At 41.4% G+C, this 19772-nt stretch overlaps 2 protein-coding genes across 2 annotated transcripts in view; one reads left to right on the top strand and one right to left on the bottom strand.

The window, feature by feature from the left end:
- Positions 1–10637: 10637 nt before the first annotated feature.
- LOC101299954 (uncharacterized mitochondrial protein AtMg00810-like) lies at positions 10638–11090 on the bottom strand. Its single transcript, XM_004297918.1, has one exon. The coding sequence runs from the start codon at positions 11088–11090 to the stop codon at positions 10638–10640; it is 453 nt and encodes a 150-aa protein (XP_004297966.1).
- A 5778-nt stretch (positions 11091–16868) lies between these two features.
- The window catches only part of LOC101299667 (GPI ethanolamine phosphate transferase 1-like), a 6743-nt gene continuing 3839 nt past the window's right edge, over positions 16869–19772 (top strand). The window contains exon 1 of the mRNA XM_004297917.1: positions 16869–17094. Coding sequence (XP_004297965.1) covers positions 16869–17094 — 226 coding nt within the window. The remainder of the gene's footprint in view (positions 17095–19772) is intronic.

Here is a 19772-nt window from a genome sequence, read left to right as displayed (position 1 = left end):
ACAATGCTAGAGCATATACATACACAAGAATTTGCAGCTCATTAGCAATAGTTACTCTTAAGAAAAAAAACAAGTAGAGGATAATGAGGATAATCGAAGAGCACACAGTTCAAATAGAACACTAGACACCAAATTAAAACACTCGAGTCTCGAGGCAAGAACTGTTGGAAAGTATATCTTGTAGCTTTGTACAGATATTATCTTGATATGCAAGAATATTGTATTAAGTAGTGTGATTCCGTCGTATAGTATGAATCAATCTTTTGATTCAGTTGTAATTGTAATAGATGTCTTGCCTTACTGGTATCCTAACTTGTAGGAAGAACCACACGATGTAGAGTAGGTACTTTGTATATATATCTCACAGTTGAATACAATTATTCATTCAGCCAAAACATCTTTTCCTTTATGGCATCAGAGCAGGCATAACGACCTGACTTTTATTCCTTCAGCAACAAACCCTTTTGCAGCCTTAACCTTTCTTTGTCTTCACATATTCCTCCATGCCCGGAGACGATACCTTTTCTTCAAACCATGGGAGCGGTGGTTCATCCTCCTCGGATAAATCAGCTAATCCCTTGTCTCTTCATCATTCAGACCATCCAGGTCTGCTTCTTGTTTCCAAGAAATTGACAGGTGACAACTACAATTCTTGGTGTCGCGCTATGCGCATATCTCTGAGTGCCAAAAACAAAATTGGCTTCATCACCGGCAAAATCAAAGAGCCATCTGCAGACCTAGACCCCAATGAACACGCACTATGGCAGAGGTGCAATGACATTGTGCTTTCATGGATGCTTAACTCTCTTGAACCACACCACATGCTGTTTGGGAAGATCTTCGAGAGAGATTTGCGTTAGGCAACGCCCCTCGTATATTTCAAGTTCAAAGAGACATTTACCGCATTGAGTAAGGTCAATCATCCATTGCAGCATACTACACGAAGCTGAAAGGCCTTTGGGATGAGCTTAGTTCATACAATACTGTCACCTGCACCTGTGGAGCACAAAACGATCGCAGTAAGTTGATGCAATTTCTTATGGGATTAAATGAATCTTATGCTGCTACTCGTGGACAGATTTTGTTGATGAATCATTTGCCTTCGGTGAGACAAGCTTATGCTTCCCTTGTCCAAGAAGAAAAGCAACGGGAACTTGGTTCCTCTCTTCTTGCTTCATCCAGCACCGCAGCAATGGCGGTGCGCAGCAACTCCAAATCACAATCTCAGATGCAAGGGAATCGAGGCAACACTCAAGGCTATACTCAAGGAAATAACTTCCGTCCTCATGCCCCAATCAAGCATTGCACTTATTGTGATCGAGATTATCATACTGAAGCAACTTGCCATAAAAAGCATGGTTACCCTCCTGGTCATCGTCTCTACAAAGGCCCTAAGGAAGCTAATTCTGCAAGGCAACGTCAAGGAAATTCCACTGTTAACCATGTCAACGTGGATAATCATGTCAATGCTGCCCCAACATTCAAGGAACTCCAAGGAATGCTTCCTAACCTCACTGAGGATCAGTACACTCAAGTAATTGCTGCCTTGACTCCTACACCACAAATTCCTCAAGCCAATGCTACTTCTGCAACTGAACATGCTACAGGTTTGTTACCTGTTGCTCCAAATCACTGGATACTCGACAGCGGAGCAACTCATCATATTACTTCTTCTCCTACGTCATTGATAAATGTCAAGCATCATTCTTTGGCACCAGTTTCTTTACCTAGTGGAGATACGACTGGAATTACTATGACAGGATCAATTCGCTTTAATGATTCTTTTCAATTAAATGATGTCCTTTGTGTGCCAAGTTTTCAAGTTGACCTTATGTCTGTTGGCAAAACAACCGATGATTTACATTGTTCAGTGACATTTTTTCCATCTTGGTGTATTTTACAGGACTTGGTTACGAGGACGATGATTGGTGTGGGTAAGTGACATGGTAACCTCTACTACCTGGTGGCCTTGGCTTCAACTTTACCTTCATCTCACTTTGCTTGCAATATCATCATATCCTCCTGACGCAGCAGGAGTATGGGGGGCTAACCAGCGTTAAACCCTAATATGTGGAGAGTCTTCAAGCGAAGAACTCTATAGGACCAAAACCTGGAGCGCGCCAGGGACTAAGAGTAAAACTCTTAAATTCTGAATTATAATTAATAAACTGAATGTCAGCTACCCAAAAGGGTGCTTATATATGGAAAACAAAACCCTAGGGCGACTAACAACCAAACCTAAAAGCCCAAGGATTGAATCAAAACACAATCCGAAAAGAACTAGGAAACATAAAATCCCAAAAACTAATAAAACGCTGATTTGAGGTCCAAAACAAACTCGGATGGCCGAAAAGCCCATACATCATAGCAAAGCAACAAATCTTGTTCATTGGGCCGTTCCGCTTCCAAAAAGGTATAATAATAGTCATTCGGACACCGAACGCCAAATCTGCAGCAAACCGGGTTTGGACCTGCAACGATCAATTTGTTCCTCGATTTCTTCGGCCATCCGTCCTACATCACCTCCGATCTTTGGCATCGAAGATTGGCCAACCTTTCCTCTTATCGTCCGCAATTTTTAGCCAATAATTCTCTTAATTTTGCTTTTGATTCTAGTCATAAATGCGAGGTTTGTCCATTGGCAAAACAAACTCTTCAACCTTTTCCTTTCAGTTCAATTTCAACTTCGAAGTGTTTTTCTCTTATTCATTGTGATATTTGGGGACGTTATAAAACCCATTCTCTTTCTGGTGCTCATTATTTCTCAACTATTGTGGATGATTTTTCACGTTTTACATGGATTTTCTTAATGCAACACAAGAGTGAAACACAACCTCTACTTCGTCATTTTTTTAGTTATGTAAACACTCAATTCAACACAAGAGTCCAACAACTTCCTTTAGATAATGGGGCTGAATTCCTTTCATTACAAAAAAAATTTCTTGAAGAAGGTGTTCTTTTTCAACGTTCTTGTGTTTATACACCGCAACAAAATGGTGTCGTCGAGCGGAAACATCGACACATCCTTGAAACAGCTTGTGCTCTTCGTTTTCAATCACATCTACCCATTGATTTTTGGGGTGAATGTGCCATCACTGCTGTCTATATAATCAATCGTCTTCCCACCTTGTTTCTTCACAAGAAAACACCTTTTGAAATCCTTCACCAAAAACTTCATGATTATTCTCGCGAGTTTTTGGGTGTATTGCTTTCGCAACCATACCCAATCCGTCTTCCAAATTTTCTCCTCGTGCTACCAAGTGCATATTTTTGGGTTACCCCATGGGACAGAAGGCTTACAAGCTCTATGATATTGAGAAGAAAAAAAATTTCACTAATAGAGATGTAATCTTTCTTGAGGACAAGTTTCACCACGCACCAAGTACAAGCCCAAGCCCAAGCCCAAGCCCAGAAAAATACCCAATGGCCCAACCCATTCCTCTCCCTATTGAACTTGATCCTTTCCTCGGTCCATCCTATTCCACACAGAACACATTCTCTTCCTCTCCTTAAGCAAATCGACCGCCACCTTCAACATCACCTAATCTGCTGTCGTCCCCCCCTCCGTCACCCAATTCGCCGCCTTCGCCCCCTCCGCCACCCAATCCGCCATCGTCCTCTTCACCACCCCGTCCACCGCTGCCCTCCACCATTAACACCTATGTTCGCCACCCTCGGGTTCCAGCGCCGATGTCTTCCTCTCTTCCTCTGTGTTACGATATTTCACTCATTTTGTCATATGGTGCGCACGTGATTAGCCAATGGGTCTATATGTATTGCCATCAGGAGCTTTAGCTCATTTTCAATGAAAATATATCAATATTTCTTTTATTTTCTTCTTCTTTCTTCCTTCTGTTCTCCCTCTTTTCTCTTCTCAGGGGTAAAACCCTAACAATTGGTATCCAGAGCCATGTTTCTGGGAGCTAGGCAACCGGCGATTCCCCCGCTCGGCGTCGAACCTCTTGTGTCCGACGAGCTTGTTAACTCTGAGTATGAGCTCTAGGCGCATCGGGAGGAAATGAGCGCTAGGCTTGGGTTCATGAGGACGAGAGGCGCTAGTAATCCACCACTATGCTCATCATCGCCGCCACGTCCACTAGATCCAATTGAGTTTAGGAGGATACTCTTAATTGATAAGGAAGAGACGCTACAAATTATGAAGGAAAAGGAAGCTGCGTTTCGACTTGAATTGGACAAGACTCTGGCGTCGTTCAAGTCCGAGATGGAAAAGGTGATGCAAAATGTGTTCGATCAATTTCGATTGGGACGAACCTCTCAGTTGACACCACCACCATTCTCGACGCAGCAACCACCAAAGGAGCACTCGTCAACTCCACTTTCTGATTCCGAAACCACAATTCCCATTGTTCACTCTTATCTATGGAAGGCTCGCTGCAAGGAAGTTGCTCGCACATCGATGAGGGCCAATGGAGGAGTGAAGAAACCGCACAGTTCTAGGCTGGGAGCATCCACGCTCCACAAGACTGGCAAATACCAGAAGCTCAATTTCCGGAGTTTAGCTGCATCGCTTCTGCTAGACAATGCCATCTTGGCTCAGTCGAACCACAACCCTACATCTTTTGGGCTGGTAAGCGGTACTAGCTCTAGTATTCCTAATTTTAGTTTCATCATGAACAGTGGTTGTGGTGGTATTGATTATGTGCCTGGTGCTAAGTTATCTGGAGTTGATGTGATTTGTGATGATGAGAAGAGGAAATCTGATATGAAAGTTAAGATGGACAATGGAGATGGTAAAAAACTCAGTGAGCTTGAGGGTGTTACGGTTAGGCAAGATATTCAAGGACTGAATTTGGGTGAAAATGAGAGAGAATGCGATGCACTCCACCTGCTTGATGAAATGTCCAAGTCAAATGAGTTGTGTAATGCAAGAAGGACCAATTCTACTCTTACGAGTATCCGGGACAAAGGTGGGGGGACATGTTCACCAACCATTAGAATATGCAATTTGGATGAATTATAAAGAAGAGGATGAGTATTTTGACAAATCTGTTGGGAGAGATGATGAAGTTGATGATGGCCATGCGATATCAAAGCTGGAGCTTAGCACTCAACTTGTTAGAAATGATAAGCTTACTATTGTTCCCAGGGAAAAAGTTCACAATGATGGTATGGTAATTAGTGGACTAAATCATGTGATTGAGATTATGATCACTGGAGAGGCAAGGGTCATTTGTAGAAGGTTCGATGAGAATGTGTTGGGTGACGCCATTGAGAAGGTTTTGGTTCCTGACAGTGTGGTCAATTTATCCGGCTGTTTAGAGACTAAAGATAACTGCAATCCTGCCAAGCTTGAAAGTAATGATAATTCAGTGGAGCAGGAGGTGGAAGTTGTGATAATGGGAGGTAGTAAGGTACAACAACAATTTGTTTCTGAGCCGTTTTCATCAGTGCCAATCAACTATGACATGGGTATATGTTCTATGGTGATTGTGATATGCCCAAAGAAGATTTGTCATTATGTACTGCTACCATGCTCCTCTGGGTTTGATAAGAAGGTTAGTGATAAAGGTAGTGGCCGCTCTCTCTTAACAAAAGAACATCTTGTACTAGATAAAGAGTCTACATGTATGTGGCTTTGGGTAAGTCTTTCCAACTGGATAGCCGCATTAAGACCTTTGAGGAAGCCAAGGAATGCCTACACTAAGGTATACTCCAGTAGTACCAACTTTAGTTTCGGAGCAGTCAATGTTGTTGAGACCATTGTGAAATCACAAAGTTGTTGGGAGGAGTTTTGTTTGATGTTTGATGACATTTGGGGACGGTGAAAATCTACAATAATTGTTGCAAATGATTACTGTACTGCAGAATTGTGTGAGATATTTCATGAAAACCATATGAAGTTAGATGGCAAGTGCTTGGGATATGTTTTATATGCCTTGGAGCTTGTAAAAAAGTTAGCTACTGGACCTAATCTGGGTGACTCAGTTTGCATAGACAAATTTGTGTTGTTTGAGGTTACTGCTACATCTTCAAATGTTGGTACAACTCTTGCTTTGAGAAGTAAATTGATGTCTATTATTGTAGCTGATAGTATTCCTTCCATGTTTGTATATATATGTGGGGATCAAGTTAAGCATACTTCTGGTGATGGGGAAGCTAAATTTCCAAGTGCAACTCTTCATATTATTCTAGAGTTGGTATCATGGGACACAGTTCCAGAATGGATAGTTGACAAGAAAGTTATTAAGAAGGTGCTACAACTGGAGGGGAATGGACGTCCAAATGAAAGGGATGTTGTTACAATGGAATGGATTGGGAAATTGCAGGATAGTAAGGAACTTTTGAAGGATCATGGGGAAAGAGAAGAACCATGTGAGTTCAACATAGATGTAGAGCAAGTCACTATGGAAGATGACAAAGTTGTAGTCATGACAATGAGAAAGGGTGAGATAGCTCTTGTGATTATGTTCTCTGAGTATGCAATGGGTGCATTAGAGGCCTGGCCGGCGTTGATAGTGGTACCTCCTCATTCAACTTTCTTTTATGTGGTTGAGCCGGTATTTGTAATTGTTGTCAAGGACAAGAAATTTGAGGTTGCTAATAAGGAGAAGGAAGGAGGGTCTTCAGACACTATTTATATAATGGCTGGTATTGATGATGGTAAGACTTTTGATCTCCATCAATCTGCCTACATCGGGGTTCAAGTGCATGTCAAGGACCAAATTATTGAGATGTCAAACACATGTGGTGGAAATGTAAATGTCCAAGAAATGTATGATGTAGTTGGCGTTATTGAAGATTTTCATAAGCAAGTTGCCATAAAGCATTGCTTTGAATGTGATGCCTACTTGCAGCCTCAGAGAACTTGAATTAAGACCTCAGTAGAATTGAATGAGTTGCTAGCTTTCTGTGTAGACAGACTGAAGAACTTGAATAAATTTAGAAATGGTGATATGTTCAGACATGCTGCTATGGACAACATTGCTATATTCAGTGAAAAGGTATGGATGATCACTTTTGGGGATGATAAGCTAGCTCGCAAGTGGTTGTTTAAACTCAAGGCTTCCAGAATGTCATTTTACATATGCAGGTTGACTGATTGGCAAGGGTGCCAAGGATATTGTGTTGATCTCAGAATTGCAGCTTTGAAGTTTTCCCTTCTGGTTCATGCTGTTTGGTCTAGATTTGAGTTGCTTTACTTGCAATGTCTCTTATAATTGAAACTTGAGGTCAAGTTTGCTAAAGGGGCATGGATTGTTACGATATTTCACTCATTTTGTCATGTGTTGCGCACGTGATTAGCCAATGGGTATGTATTGCCATCAGGAGCTTTAGCTCATTGTCAATGAAAATATATCAGTATTTCTTTTATTTTCTTCTTTCTTCCTTCTGTTCTCCCTCTTTTCTCTTCTCAGGGGTAAAACCCTAACACTCCGCCGGCGTCATCACCTCTTCCTCCGCCGGCGTCGTCCTCTCTTCCTCCGCCGGCGTCTTCTCTTCCTCTGTCGGCGTCTTCTCTTCCTCCGTCGGCGTCCTCTCTTCCTCCGTCGGTGTCGTCTTCTCTTCCTCCACCTAGGTCGATTGATCTTCCTCCCGAGCAACCATCAATTGATTCTGCTGTTCCTGACTCTCTTCCCATTGTTCCCGCTGAGCCACTTCGTCGTTCTCAACGCTCTCGAGAAGCCAATGTTCGCCTCAGAGACTATGTTTGCTCTCAGGTGATTCTGCCACCACACCAATTGTCCTCGGCCTCGTCTTGTTCTACACCAAGTACGAAATATCCTCTTTGTCACCACATATCCTATGATCGGTATTCTCCTGCATATCTTCGTTATATTGCTAATGTTAGTCGGGATGAGGAACCGACCTCTTATGAAATTGCTGTAACTGATCCGAAATGGCAGGAGGCTATGGATTCTGAGCTTCAAGCTCTTGTTGATAATCAGACATGGAGTATGGTTCCTTTACCTCCCGGAAAGCGGCCTATTAGTTGTAAATGGGTGTATCGAATCAAGCGCAAGGCTAATGGTTCAGTGGAGCGCTATAAGGCCAGGCTTGTTGCTCGGGGCTTCACTCAGACTGCAGGTATCGATTATCACGATACTTTTTCCCCTACTGCAAAAATGATCACTGTCCGATGTCTTCTTGTTGTTGCTGCTAGTCTGAACTGGTCTTTACATCAATTAGATGTTAATAATGCTTTCTTGAATGGTGATTTACTAGAGGAAATTTATATGTCCCCTCCTCCTAGTCTTCAGCGACAGGGGGAGAATCTAGTGTGTCGCCTTCACAAGTTGTTGTACGGACTGAAACAGGCCTCTCGTCAATGGTTTTCCAAGTTCACGGAGGTTATTCTTGCTGCTGGTTTCTCTCAGTCCAAGGCTGACTATTCTTTATTTGTTCGCAAGCATGGTACATCTTTCACTGTTTTGTTAATATATGTGGATGACATTCTGATAACAGGAAACAATATGGAGTCTATTAATGCTCTGAAGCAATTCCTCCATACTTGTTTTCGCATCAAAGATCTTGGTGATCTAAAATTCTTCTTTGGCATTGAAGTAGCTCGTTCCAAGAAAAAGATTTACATATCTCAACGCAAATATACCTTGGAAATTATCAAAGATAGTGGCTACTTGGGTGCTAAGCCGGTTGAGTTTCCAATGGAAGAATCCAAGCTTTCAAATAAAGGAGAATTACTCAAAGACCCTGCTGCATATCGGCGCCTGGTTGGTCGGCTGATTTATTTGACCATTACTAGACCCGACATTACATACTCAGTACATATTCTTAGCCGGTTTATGCATGAACCTCGCTCACAACATATGACTGCTGCTCTTCGAGTTGTTCGTTACCCGAAGTCTTCTCCTAGTCAAGGTTTACTTCTCCATGCCAATAACTATTTAAATCTGAAGGCTTTCTGCGATTCTAATTGGGCGGGTTGTCCTATTACCCGCCGCTCTACTACAGGCTATTGTGTATTTATGGGAAATTCTTTAATTTCATGGAGGACCAAGAGGCAAAAGACTGTATCTTTATCAAGTGCAGAAGCTGAGTACAAAGCAATGGCAGGTACTTGCTGTGAGCTTACTTGGCTACGTTATTTATTTGCAGATTTGCATATGCCTGTTATGAGTCCTGCTGTTTTACATTGTGATAATCAAACTGCTTTGCACATTGCTAAAAATCCTGTGTTTCATGAGAGAACTTGACATATTGAAATGGTTTGTCATTTTATTCGGGATAAAATTGTTGAAGGTGAAGTTAATACTCGATTTGTGATTTCTTCACAACAATTGGCAGATGTTTTTACAAAAGCTTTGGGCAAAGAAAAGTTTAGACAACTCATGTGCAAGTTGGGAGTTATTGATATACACTCTCCAACTTGAGGGGGAGTGTTGGAAAGTATATCTTGTAGATTTGTATAGATATTATCTTGATATGCAAGAATATTGTATTAAGTAGTGTGATTCCGTAGTATAGTATGAATCAATCTTTTGATTCAGTTGTAATTGTGATAGATGTCTTGCCTTACTGGTATCCTACAAGCGATGTAGACTAGGTGCTTTGTATATATATCTCACAGTTGAATACAATTATTCATTCAGCCAAAACATCTTTTCCTTTAAGAACCACATAGCTGGCAAACAACAGAGGGGAAATAACCCCATTCACACAATCAAAGAACAAAAGAACAACTTATATATAGCAACTCGGAATTTGTTTCATTTTCTACTGGCAGTACCTTGTTCAAACATGTTTGATGTTTCCGTATCATTGTAGATGTAACTTTCAGACATCACTCACTATATGCGCGCTAAGTGTAGAAATTGTAGAATTGTGTTTTCCTTTACCTGAAACTGATTACAAGTACAAGCTATATAGCTGTGTTTGATCTACAATTACAATGAGATTATGGACATAAATAAATGGAGTAATTACAATGAATCAAGGGTAAAATACTGTATAGTCATTGTGGTTTGAAGTCGACATCTGTTCAGTCCTTGTGGTTTTATTTGAATCTGAATGGTTCTTAAAATCACGATTTTTCATCCAAATAGTCATTCCGTCAATTTTCTCAGTTAAATTGCTGACGGGAATCGAACCCTAAACCCTAAACCCTAAACTCAGTTCATGGGAATCGAACCCTAGTCACCCTTGAATAACTCTTCAAGGTTAACCACCTCTGCTGAGTTTGCATTTGGTTAATACTTACAACTTATATAATATATATACACACACACACTCTTCTATTACGAATATATTTTTAATACTTGCAACTTATTTACAAACTACCAACCACATTTCAGCATTATACTCTACGAATGAATATGAACTTCATATATATGATATATTTAAATTTTCATAGTCTCGATATCTCCTCGAAATTTCTAATTTTTAGATCGTCGATATATCCTCGAAATGCGATATTTTACTCTTTGATTATGGCGATGTTTGTAAAGAGGATTTGTGAGAAGGTCAGCTCGTTGATCAACCGAAAGAATATAACAAACACGGTGGCTGCCAAGAACAACTTTTTCACAAACAAAGTTGTAGGTTGGTGTTTGGTGCGGGCATGAATACCGGGTTAGAGGTCATGTAGGTTGCACTTAGACTATCACAATGAAGCATAATAGGAAGTGTAATGTGCACGCCAAGTTCAAATAATAAATAGCCTAAACAGGTTGTTTCAGTCGAGGCATGTGCAAGAGAGCGATACTCATCTTCAGCACTTGTTCAACACTTGAATGAGCCACAGTGGGTTTCTTCTTGGAGCACCATGATATTAAATTTGAACCAAGATAGACAAGATAACCAGAGGTGGAGCGGCGAGAATCAAAGCAGCCAGCCCAATCTGCGTCTGAGTAAGCAAAAAGATGCACCGGATGATGTTGAGGACGAAATGAGAGTCCATGATCAAGAATACCCTTGATGTAGCACAAAATTCTGTTGGCAACAATGAGATGAGTGGTACGAGGCTGACTCATATACTGGGCAATAGAGTTAACGGCGAAAGAAATGTCTGAGCGTGTGATGGTGAGGTACTGGAGTGACCTAACAAGTTCACGAAAGATAGTTGGGTTGGCAAGGAGCTCACCATCAATAGCCTTGAGAGGAGGCTTCGCCATCAATAGCCGCCAAGGGTGTGCTCATTGGTTGATTGAGGAGTAGATCATGCTTCTGAAGGAGGTCATGAGCATATTTGAGTTGATCAACGTGAAGACCAGTGGAGGAGGAGGAGACCTGTAAGCTAAGGAAATAGTAGAGTGGTCCCAAATCTTTGATGTCAAAACCGCGGCTAAGAGCATAAATGAAGCTCTCAACGATTCGGTCATGACTACCAATGACTACAATATCGTCCACATAAAGAAGCAGGTAAATTGTATGGGATCCATGATGAAAGATAAACAAAGAATGGTCTACCTTACTTTGTCGAAATCTAGCGGACAAAAGAAAGATACTGATGTGGTGAAACCAGGCTCGGGGAGCTTGCTATAGGCCATATAGTGATTTATGCAGCTTGCAGACATATGTGGGATGGTTAGGATCGACAAAGCCAGGAGGTTGTGTCATATAAACATCTTCTTTGAGAAACCCTTGTAGGAAGGTGTTGGTGCGGAAAAATTCGGGTGAAAGATTTCCTCACTAACCACTTTTGACTAGAGCAGGAATGAAAGCTTTTTCAATAATGGATGTAAAAATGGGTCGGAAATTGAATGGTGACGGTATATCTCCTGGTCTAGAATCTCGAAAGAGGTATATTATGGGTTTGTGTGACTGATTTTGCTAGGACTCCCCCTCTTCAGATCTTATTCATGTTGCATTTATAGTCGTGACTCCTAGGTCAGATCATGTTGTGCGCTTTACTCGCTAGTTAAGCGCGAGTGGATCCACAACTTCATATAATGGACATTATGGGAAACTCCGTTCCCCAATTTTTCTTGTTGACCAGCTCTATTTCACTTCGTCCTCGACTCGTTCCCTCCGTGTCTTCATCTCACGCGACTTGATTTGACCAACACCCTATCTGGCCCAAACCTAACTTGACCACCACGTGATCCACCACTACATGATATATCTTCAAAGTGGCCAACTTCCACTAAGTCACGCCCATTCAACACTACTCCATAACCTTCTTCGCCGCCACATTCTGCCTTAGGGCTTGTCTTTAAGTCTCGTTTGATCTCTCCCGTCTTGACTTGGTCAGCGCGTATCGCGAGCCAATTCACCCGCAACCTGATTCAACCGTTAGCTATTGCGTTCTGCTCATGGCCCATGGAAGTTTCCCATTTGTTTACAACCTAATTTGGCCGCCACACAATTCACTCACGGCCCAATCCATTCGTGGTCGGGTTGGGACCCAAACCTTTTTGGCCATACCAGATTTGACCGAGACCCAATTTGACCATAACGTGATTCGACCACGTCGTGACTTATCCACAATGTGATTTATTTCCTCATGGTCACGTTTTAATCAGCCTCCCTCTTCATCACGTTCTCCCTTGATGTTTTCCGGTACTCTTGACTGTGATTTGAATATTAGTCTTATTTGATCTCTTCCCTCAACCCAATTCTTCCGTAACCTAATTCAACTACTACCCATCTCATTATACTCACGGCCCACGATCGTGACCAATTTATTCGTGTATAATTTGTCTTACTAACTTATATTCAAAACCCCATACCAAAATTTATTTGCCCCCACACTACATGATAACTCAATTTATTGTGGTATGATTTGGGCCGAGACTACATTCTGACCACGACATGATTCACCGCGAAGCAAATACACTTTCAATATAGCTAATTCGTCATGAAGAAATACGTAAAAACCCGTGTTGAAAATATTTGCACCCACATAAGGCATTCTTAACATCAAATTGACGAAGATTTCAGCCCCTAGAGACCGCAATAGCAAGGACTGTTCGGGTAGTCGCCGGTTTAATAATTGGGCTGAATGTTTCCTCATAATCGAAGCCCTGGCGTTGGTGAAATCATTAGGCAACCAAGCGTGCTTTGTAGCGGTCAATTGAGCCATCCGAATGATGCTTAATTCTGAACACCCACTTGCAACCGACAATGTTCTGAGAGGGAGAAGGTGGTACAAGAGTCCAGGTTTGGTTTTTCAAGAGTGCATTTATCTCCTCGGTCATGGCGTTTCGCCCTCCGGTGACTTAGATGTTTGTGAGTAGCAAGTAGGTTCCGCATCAGTAATTACAATGAGAAGAGCTTTCAGAATTGGGTACCTGACAGTGCCATCCTTGAAAATGTGTGGTTTGGAGATGCCGGAACGAGACTGGGTATGCATTGGCGGAGCGATGGCAGGGGGATTTGGAGGTGAGGTTGGGGGCTATCCAACAACAGAGGGTTTTACTCATCCAAATTGGGCGGAGCTTCAGGTGGAGCAGATGAGTTTAGTGTTGATTCTGGTGGTGGATTATGGGGTGGAGGCGGTGGGTGTGGGCGACGGCGATAGGTGTGAGGGAGTGGAGGTTGGTGGCGAAGGTGGTGGTGGAGGGATGGGTTGGGTTTGTCGCTGGTAGGTGGTGATGATTGGTGGCGAAATTGGAGGTGGAGATGCTGCAATCTGAGAAGACAGAAGCGGCTGTGGTGTCGTCGCTAATGGAAGAGAGCGACGGCGATCAGAGGTGGGCGCTGATGGGGATGAGGGTGGAGTACGGGAGGCGCCGGGGAGGGGCCGAGTCGGTGCTAAGGATGAGATGAGGTCGATTGTTTGTTGTTCTTCAAGTGGGTGTGAATTAAAGATGAAGTCAATTTGACAAGATTGAGTGATGGGTCTTGTGGATTGGATTGAGATGGCGGACTTGGGCCTGAGTCAGATGGGGATGACCATGAGCTCGGGAGTTGGACCTGCGGAGGAAGGAATAAGTTAAAAATTCTATTGGATCGGAATTTGTGTGAACTTGCAATTTTGTATAAGGGAAATCACGTGAAATATAGACACGATTGATTTTTGGATAAGACAACGATAACCTTTATGGTGAGGACTATAACCAATGAAGACACACTCGACATTTTGATTAGACAATTTGTTAGAAGAGAGAGGACTAAGATGAGGAAAACAAGAACACCCAAAAACACGAACAGAGGAATAAGAAGAAGAATGACCATAAAGACGTTTGTGGGGAGAGTCCCATTTGAGAGTAGAGGTTGGAAGAAGATTAATGATGTAAGTTGATGTCAAAACAGCCTTGGCCCAAAGATCTTAAGGAATGCTAGAAGTGAGAAGTAAAACAAATTTGGATGAGTTTAAAAGTAACGTAGGTGCCATTGTAGTAATAAGGCGGTGCTTTCTTTTAACAAGTTTATTTTGTTGTGGGGTATAGAGACAAGAGAAGCGTTGTTGGATACCTAAGGACACATAATAGTGAGAGAATGCTCAGTTTACTTATTATGTTCCATTGTCACTCTGGAGATATTTCACCGAGCCATTGAAAATATTCCGGATCATAGCAACCAAGGTTTGAAAATGTGTGAGGAGTTCATTTTTCCGGCTCATTGGATAAATCCAAGTGTATCGAGAGTACTCATCTGTGAAGAGTACGTAATATTTGAAGTCAGTGAAAGATAAAGTTGGGGACTGCCACATATCACTGTGAATAATATCAAAAAGAGAAGAAGCATAATTATGATTAGATGGAAAAGGGAGTTTGTGGGATTTTCCAATTGTTGCAAGAGAAAATTTTAAGTTGAGTACATGAAGTTTTCTCGATTGAGAATTATGGTGTCTCAAGATTCAAAACTATCATATAAGTACATGAATTTACAACTTGTAATTCGAAATCCATGGCAAGGTGGTCGGATATAGCTGATTGGTTTGATGTAGATGGCGAGAAGAAGAAAGAGCCAGACTACTTCTCGAAAGCTTCACAACGCAGTATTGCAAGGAGATATCCTTGAAGAGATTGAGTCGGTGGAAGGGTATTTGATAGGTGCATAATTATACATTATTTGTATCAAAATCCTCTATACTTTCTTTGTTTGTTCGGTGTATTTTCTAGTTATTTACTTTGTTTATTTGTTTTCTAGGTGTTCCGAAGCAAATAAGAAAAAAAGAAGGAAAAGAGGGAGTGGAAGACGAAATTCAGAAATCTGCCTTTGAAAGTCAGCCAACTACGAGAACCAGATGATGAGTCTTATATCAACGGAAAGTTACGGATGTCAGCTTTCCATAGCATTTTACGTTAATATCATTTTCCTAGAAGAAGTTATGGCCAATTTAGTACCATAAGGTCAATCTGCGCGCGAATCTGACTCTTGATGGGAATTTGTGTTTTGAGGCCCAAATCACACCGGGAGGCCTATGGACGAGTTTGTACTTCATTATCCAACTTATTATCTCGATGTGAAGCTGATTATGAAGAATTAAATGAGTTGACACACTTACATTGGTCCTACAGATGTACACCAATCAAAATGTCCAAGGAAACCTAAATCAAGAAGGATTGGTTGAAAGAAGCAATATAAAAGCCTGTGCTATCATTCTTGACGGCCCCTCTTCTATTCTTCTTCTCCTCCTCCTCGTTCTTCTGCGTTTTTATTATGTTTATTTAGGCTTTCTTAGTTAGGGGCTGCTTGAAGCCCTAGACATGAACAACAAGATTATTTGAGTTTTGGTTTTAGTTTCTTTTAATCCAAGATGAGACTTTGTTTACTATTTCTACGTTGATGAATTCTTTTCATGTTTGCTTTGAGTGTACGCTTAGTATACATGTTAGGGCTCTATAGCTTTGATTGTTTGATGCCAGTGTCAATATCGGACTCCTCAAACTATCTAGAGAAGCAATTGTTAGTTTTCATTAGCAAGTAAACCAAATCCTAGGTTTAGCAAGGCGCTAAGTTTATTGCAATGCCTTGTGATGTCTCAAACTCTTTTCGAGCTTAAGGATTTCTGCATGTTAAATCTAATAAACGTACCTTTAGGTTGCATTGCTTGAGAATAGTCTAGGTGTAGAGCACTTCCTGCCTAGCGTACGAAGTAAGAAAGGGTAATAGGTTGTGTTTCAAGCGTACTGAACCAACCTGAGCATCTTCATCTAGATTAATTAAACTATAACTGAACAAATTGTCTTGTGTGTGATTGTCAGGGTGGATTGCATCTTGCCTAACTAGTTTTATTTCATTGTTTCCCAAAACCAAAATCAGTTTTCGTCACTTTCTGTCCTCTGTTTTCTAGTATTTATTTGACATATCAAATCAACTCCGAATCATCTGAAATTTCGTTTGTGAGTCCTTTTGTGTGTCTAGTTTGTGTCTGTAAATTTTTGTATTTTTCTGACTAGTTTAGATTAGGTATCTGATTAGGTTTTTGACTTCTGGTCGCTAGGATCAGTAGTCACTTTTGTGACATCTTTTGAGTAGTTAGATTCATTTAGTCCTCTGCGGGAATGACCCTTATTTGCCCATACTATAAACGACGATCTAGTAGTGAATAAGGAAAATAAAATTGGTTTAAAAAATAACCGATCAGTATCGGAACCGGCAGAGAGACGAATCGAAAAACGGTAAGATATGGGGTTGTGGCGGAGGATGATTAGGATTTTGGGATTTTTGCTTGATTGAGTTAGGATTTGGAATTGAGAAAGTGAGCTTGTGAGGAGTTTGGGTTGGAGGCTATGTTGCACGGAAACGGAAACGAGTTTCGGTTTTCGATACGCGGAAGGTCAAAATCAAAAGGATTGGGAAAATGCCCATTTAATCAAAATCAAGGATTTAAAAACTCACTTCAATGAGAATCTTATTCCCATGCTCATTTCAATAAATCTTAAGATAAAGACGAATTTAACCTTACTACTAAAACAAAAAACTCAGTCAAATCTTATTCTCACTTCGATCAGAAACCTCTCTCTCTCTCTCTCTCTCTCTCTCTTCGATTCCATATCAACATGAGGACTGGACTAACCCCACATGCGGAGTCCGTCAACCTCATTCATGTCGGTGTAGTCGTCGTTCAAAGCATCAGAGCTAGCTCTTGCCATGGACTGAGATTGGCGGCAATGGTGGAGATCGGCGGCTATGGCTTTCGGCAATTGTGGCGCTTGAATTTTGTCCAAAATAGAAGCGGAGATGACGTTGAGGAAGCGATTGACACATTTTTGCAACCACTCCGAGGTACAGTCCTCTGCCTCCGCCTCTACCTCCGTCGACGACGTCCAACAACCTCACTATCGGACGATCAATTCAGTCTCCGATCACGCCAATTCAGTCTTCGAACACACCAATTTAGCCTTGGCTTGCCAATTCAATCTTTGATCACGCCCGATTTTAGCCACAACCCGTCGATACAGCCTCAGGTCTTGGCCAAGGTTAGGGTTTAATTCTGCATCTTCCTTCCTCTGTATCATTGACTATCTATATATGTGTTTGCATGTGATTCGGATTTCTTTGAGTTTGCAGTACAAAGAAGACTATAAATGTGTGGCTGGTATACCGAATCCAAAATGTGGGCGCGCACCTTGTTGAAGAGAATAGCTAGGTTGCAGTACTGTGATTTGTTGTGAATTAAGTACAGTATGTTGCAATTTTGTTCTTAAAATATATTTATGCTCCAGTTATATGTTTCTTTCATGTGATTACAAGTATAGCTTTAGTTATTGATTTCATTATTTGTGTTAATGATGTATCTATCCACGGGAAGACAACAAACATGTATATTAGAGAGTAATAAGTTGGTTACTAGAAGTTAGTAATTTGATTACTGAGGGTTAGTAGCCTTTATAGAGAATCAGTAACCTAGTTATTAAGGGTCAGTAATCCGATTTTTTTTTCTGGTATTTCTTATTTTCTATTACATTAAACTGAAATAAGTTGATTATTGGGAGTCAGTAACTGATTATTAGGGGTTGGTAACCAAGTTATTGGGAGTCAGTAATGCCGTTACTGATGACCGAAATCAGGTGACCGGAAAAAATTCGAGTTACTGGGGGTCAGTAACTGAGTTACCGGTGATCGAAATCCGGCGACCGGATAAAATATGAGTTACTGAGGGTTATAAAATATGAGTTACTGAGGGTTAATATAAATTTCCAGCAACCGATGACCGGAATCTGACAACCGGAAACCAGAGTCCAGTGACCGGAGTCCGATGAGATTCCGGTAAAATCTTCTCTCTCTCTCTCTCTCTATACATGTTGAAGTGATGAAGCTAAAATTGTCTTTAAAATATATAAAAATTATGTTTTTATTATGACTTTAATATAAAATTGTGTATTTAGGCATAAGTAAAAACACGTTATATTGAAATGAACTCATGTTTATTAGGGGAGAAAATCTGTTGTCCCTGTTTTCCTGTCTAATAAGAAAAGTGTGGAGGCAATCACCGGATTTCCCTGACCTGAAATACGGTGTTTATATTGGTCACTAGCTAGACAGGTAGAGCGTAGAGGCAATCAAACAGAAGAATTTTCTTTCTCCTTTGTCTAATTGTATTATTCTCAACAGACATCTTTCTGCTACAAACTCAACATAACTCTCAATTGGGCCTCTCCCTCCATATCAGAACCAAGAACCCAGAAAATCCCAACACAACAGTATACTGGAAAAATGAACGACTAGAGCCAGTGCCCATCGAATCAGCAACTTCTAGAATTCCGGTCCAAATTAAGTTTCCTAGACTTCAGCAACCCAAGAAAGTACGTCGCCAGCAAAGTACAGGTCGGATTGGGCTTTCGATCAAACCTTAATGCTTGCGCGATTTAATAGTCCTAGGAGGTAGCCGGAGAATAGAGGTTCGATCAGGGCTGGTCGGACGTCGTCAGGTGGCCGGAACAGCCCAGAATGTGCGGGTCGGGTTGGCAACGGAGACTCAGTCGAGGACTGATCTAACGCCCTCAAACCCTATGTTCTTCACCCGACGTTAAACGGCGCGTGGGTTCACCCCATATGGACCGATTCGTTCCTCGACAACGTATTGGAGCACTACATTGTTTTTCACGCGGAGATAGATACCACTTGCATTTTCTTTTTTTTTTTTTTTTTTGTTCATTCTTCTTCTTTTATCATCCTTTTTTGACTTTGTCTGGTCCTAGTTAGTTATTCAAGACGTGGACTGGCGAGGGGAAATTCGAGAAGCTAGATCTATCGATTTGACTGTTACAAAACTGTGAATAAGGATTTTACAATCAGTCAGAGCCATACATTTTTCATTACCTAATTTGGCCAAAATTCAATATGATACCAACCCTACCGACTCAGCCGTCCATGACCACAGTCCATACATACCACATATAATGAGGAGGGCCTTGGCATCGTTTCGAAGCATCACACAATCCTCGAAAAAGGTCTGCCGCCATCCTCCGTTCTCGATTCTCTCTCTTGAGAGTTTTCAGAGTTTTAACCTTCCAGCCTTCATGATTGTTTGAGCAAGCAGTTTCATCCCATAGCCTTGCACATCGACATATTTCATCCTTTTCTGTAAATCCTGAATCGCATCTCTTAGCTCTCCACTTGTTGTCTGGCATGGGTTCTTCGACTCTGAGTCATATCTCGGGTCTGGGAAGCTGCCAAGGCCACCCTGATCAATCAAAAAATGCCTGAAAAATGACATGTTTATTGTGTACACCGCCACACCCCCTCCATCGATTGAAGGTTTATGTGCTCTCCTCTCACTTGAAGGTTTCTACTCATGGTTCTTTTCTCTCTCTTTTTTTCGATGAAGACTTTTTACTCTATTCTTCTTTACTCCTTAGAACTGATGCATGAGAGAATCTTCTCATCGATCTGCAATCACAACATGCAACTTCATCGATCTTCAACGCCTGAGCGAGAGCCCAGGTACGCTCAAATTAAAT

The sequence above is a fragment of the Fragaria vesca genome, linkage group LG4, assembly GCF_000184155.1.
Source record: "Fragaria vesca subsp. vesca linkage group LG4, FraVesHawaii_1.0, whole genome shotgun sequence".
In the NCBI taxonomy this organism is placed as follows: Eukaryota; Viridiplantae; Streptophyta; class Magnoliopsida; order Rosales; family Rosaceae; genus Fragaria; species Fragaria vesca.
Note: the sequence above shows the minus strand (reverse complement) of the source record. Positions and strands in the feature narration are given on the sequence as shown.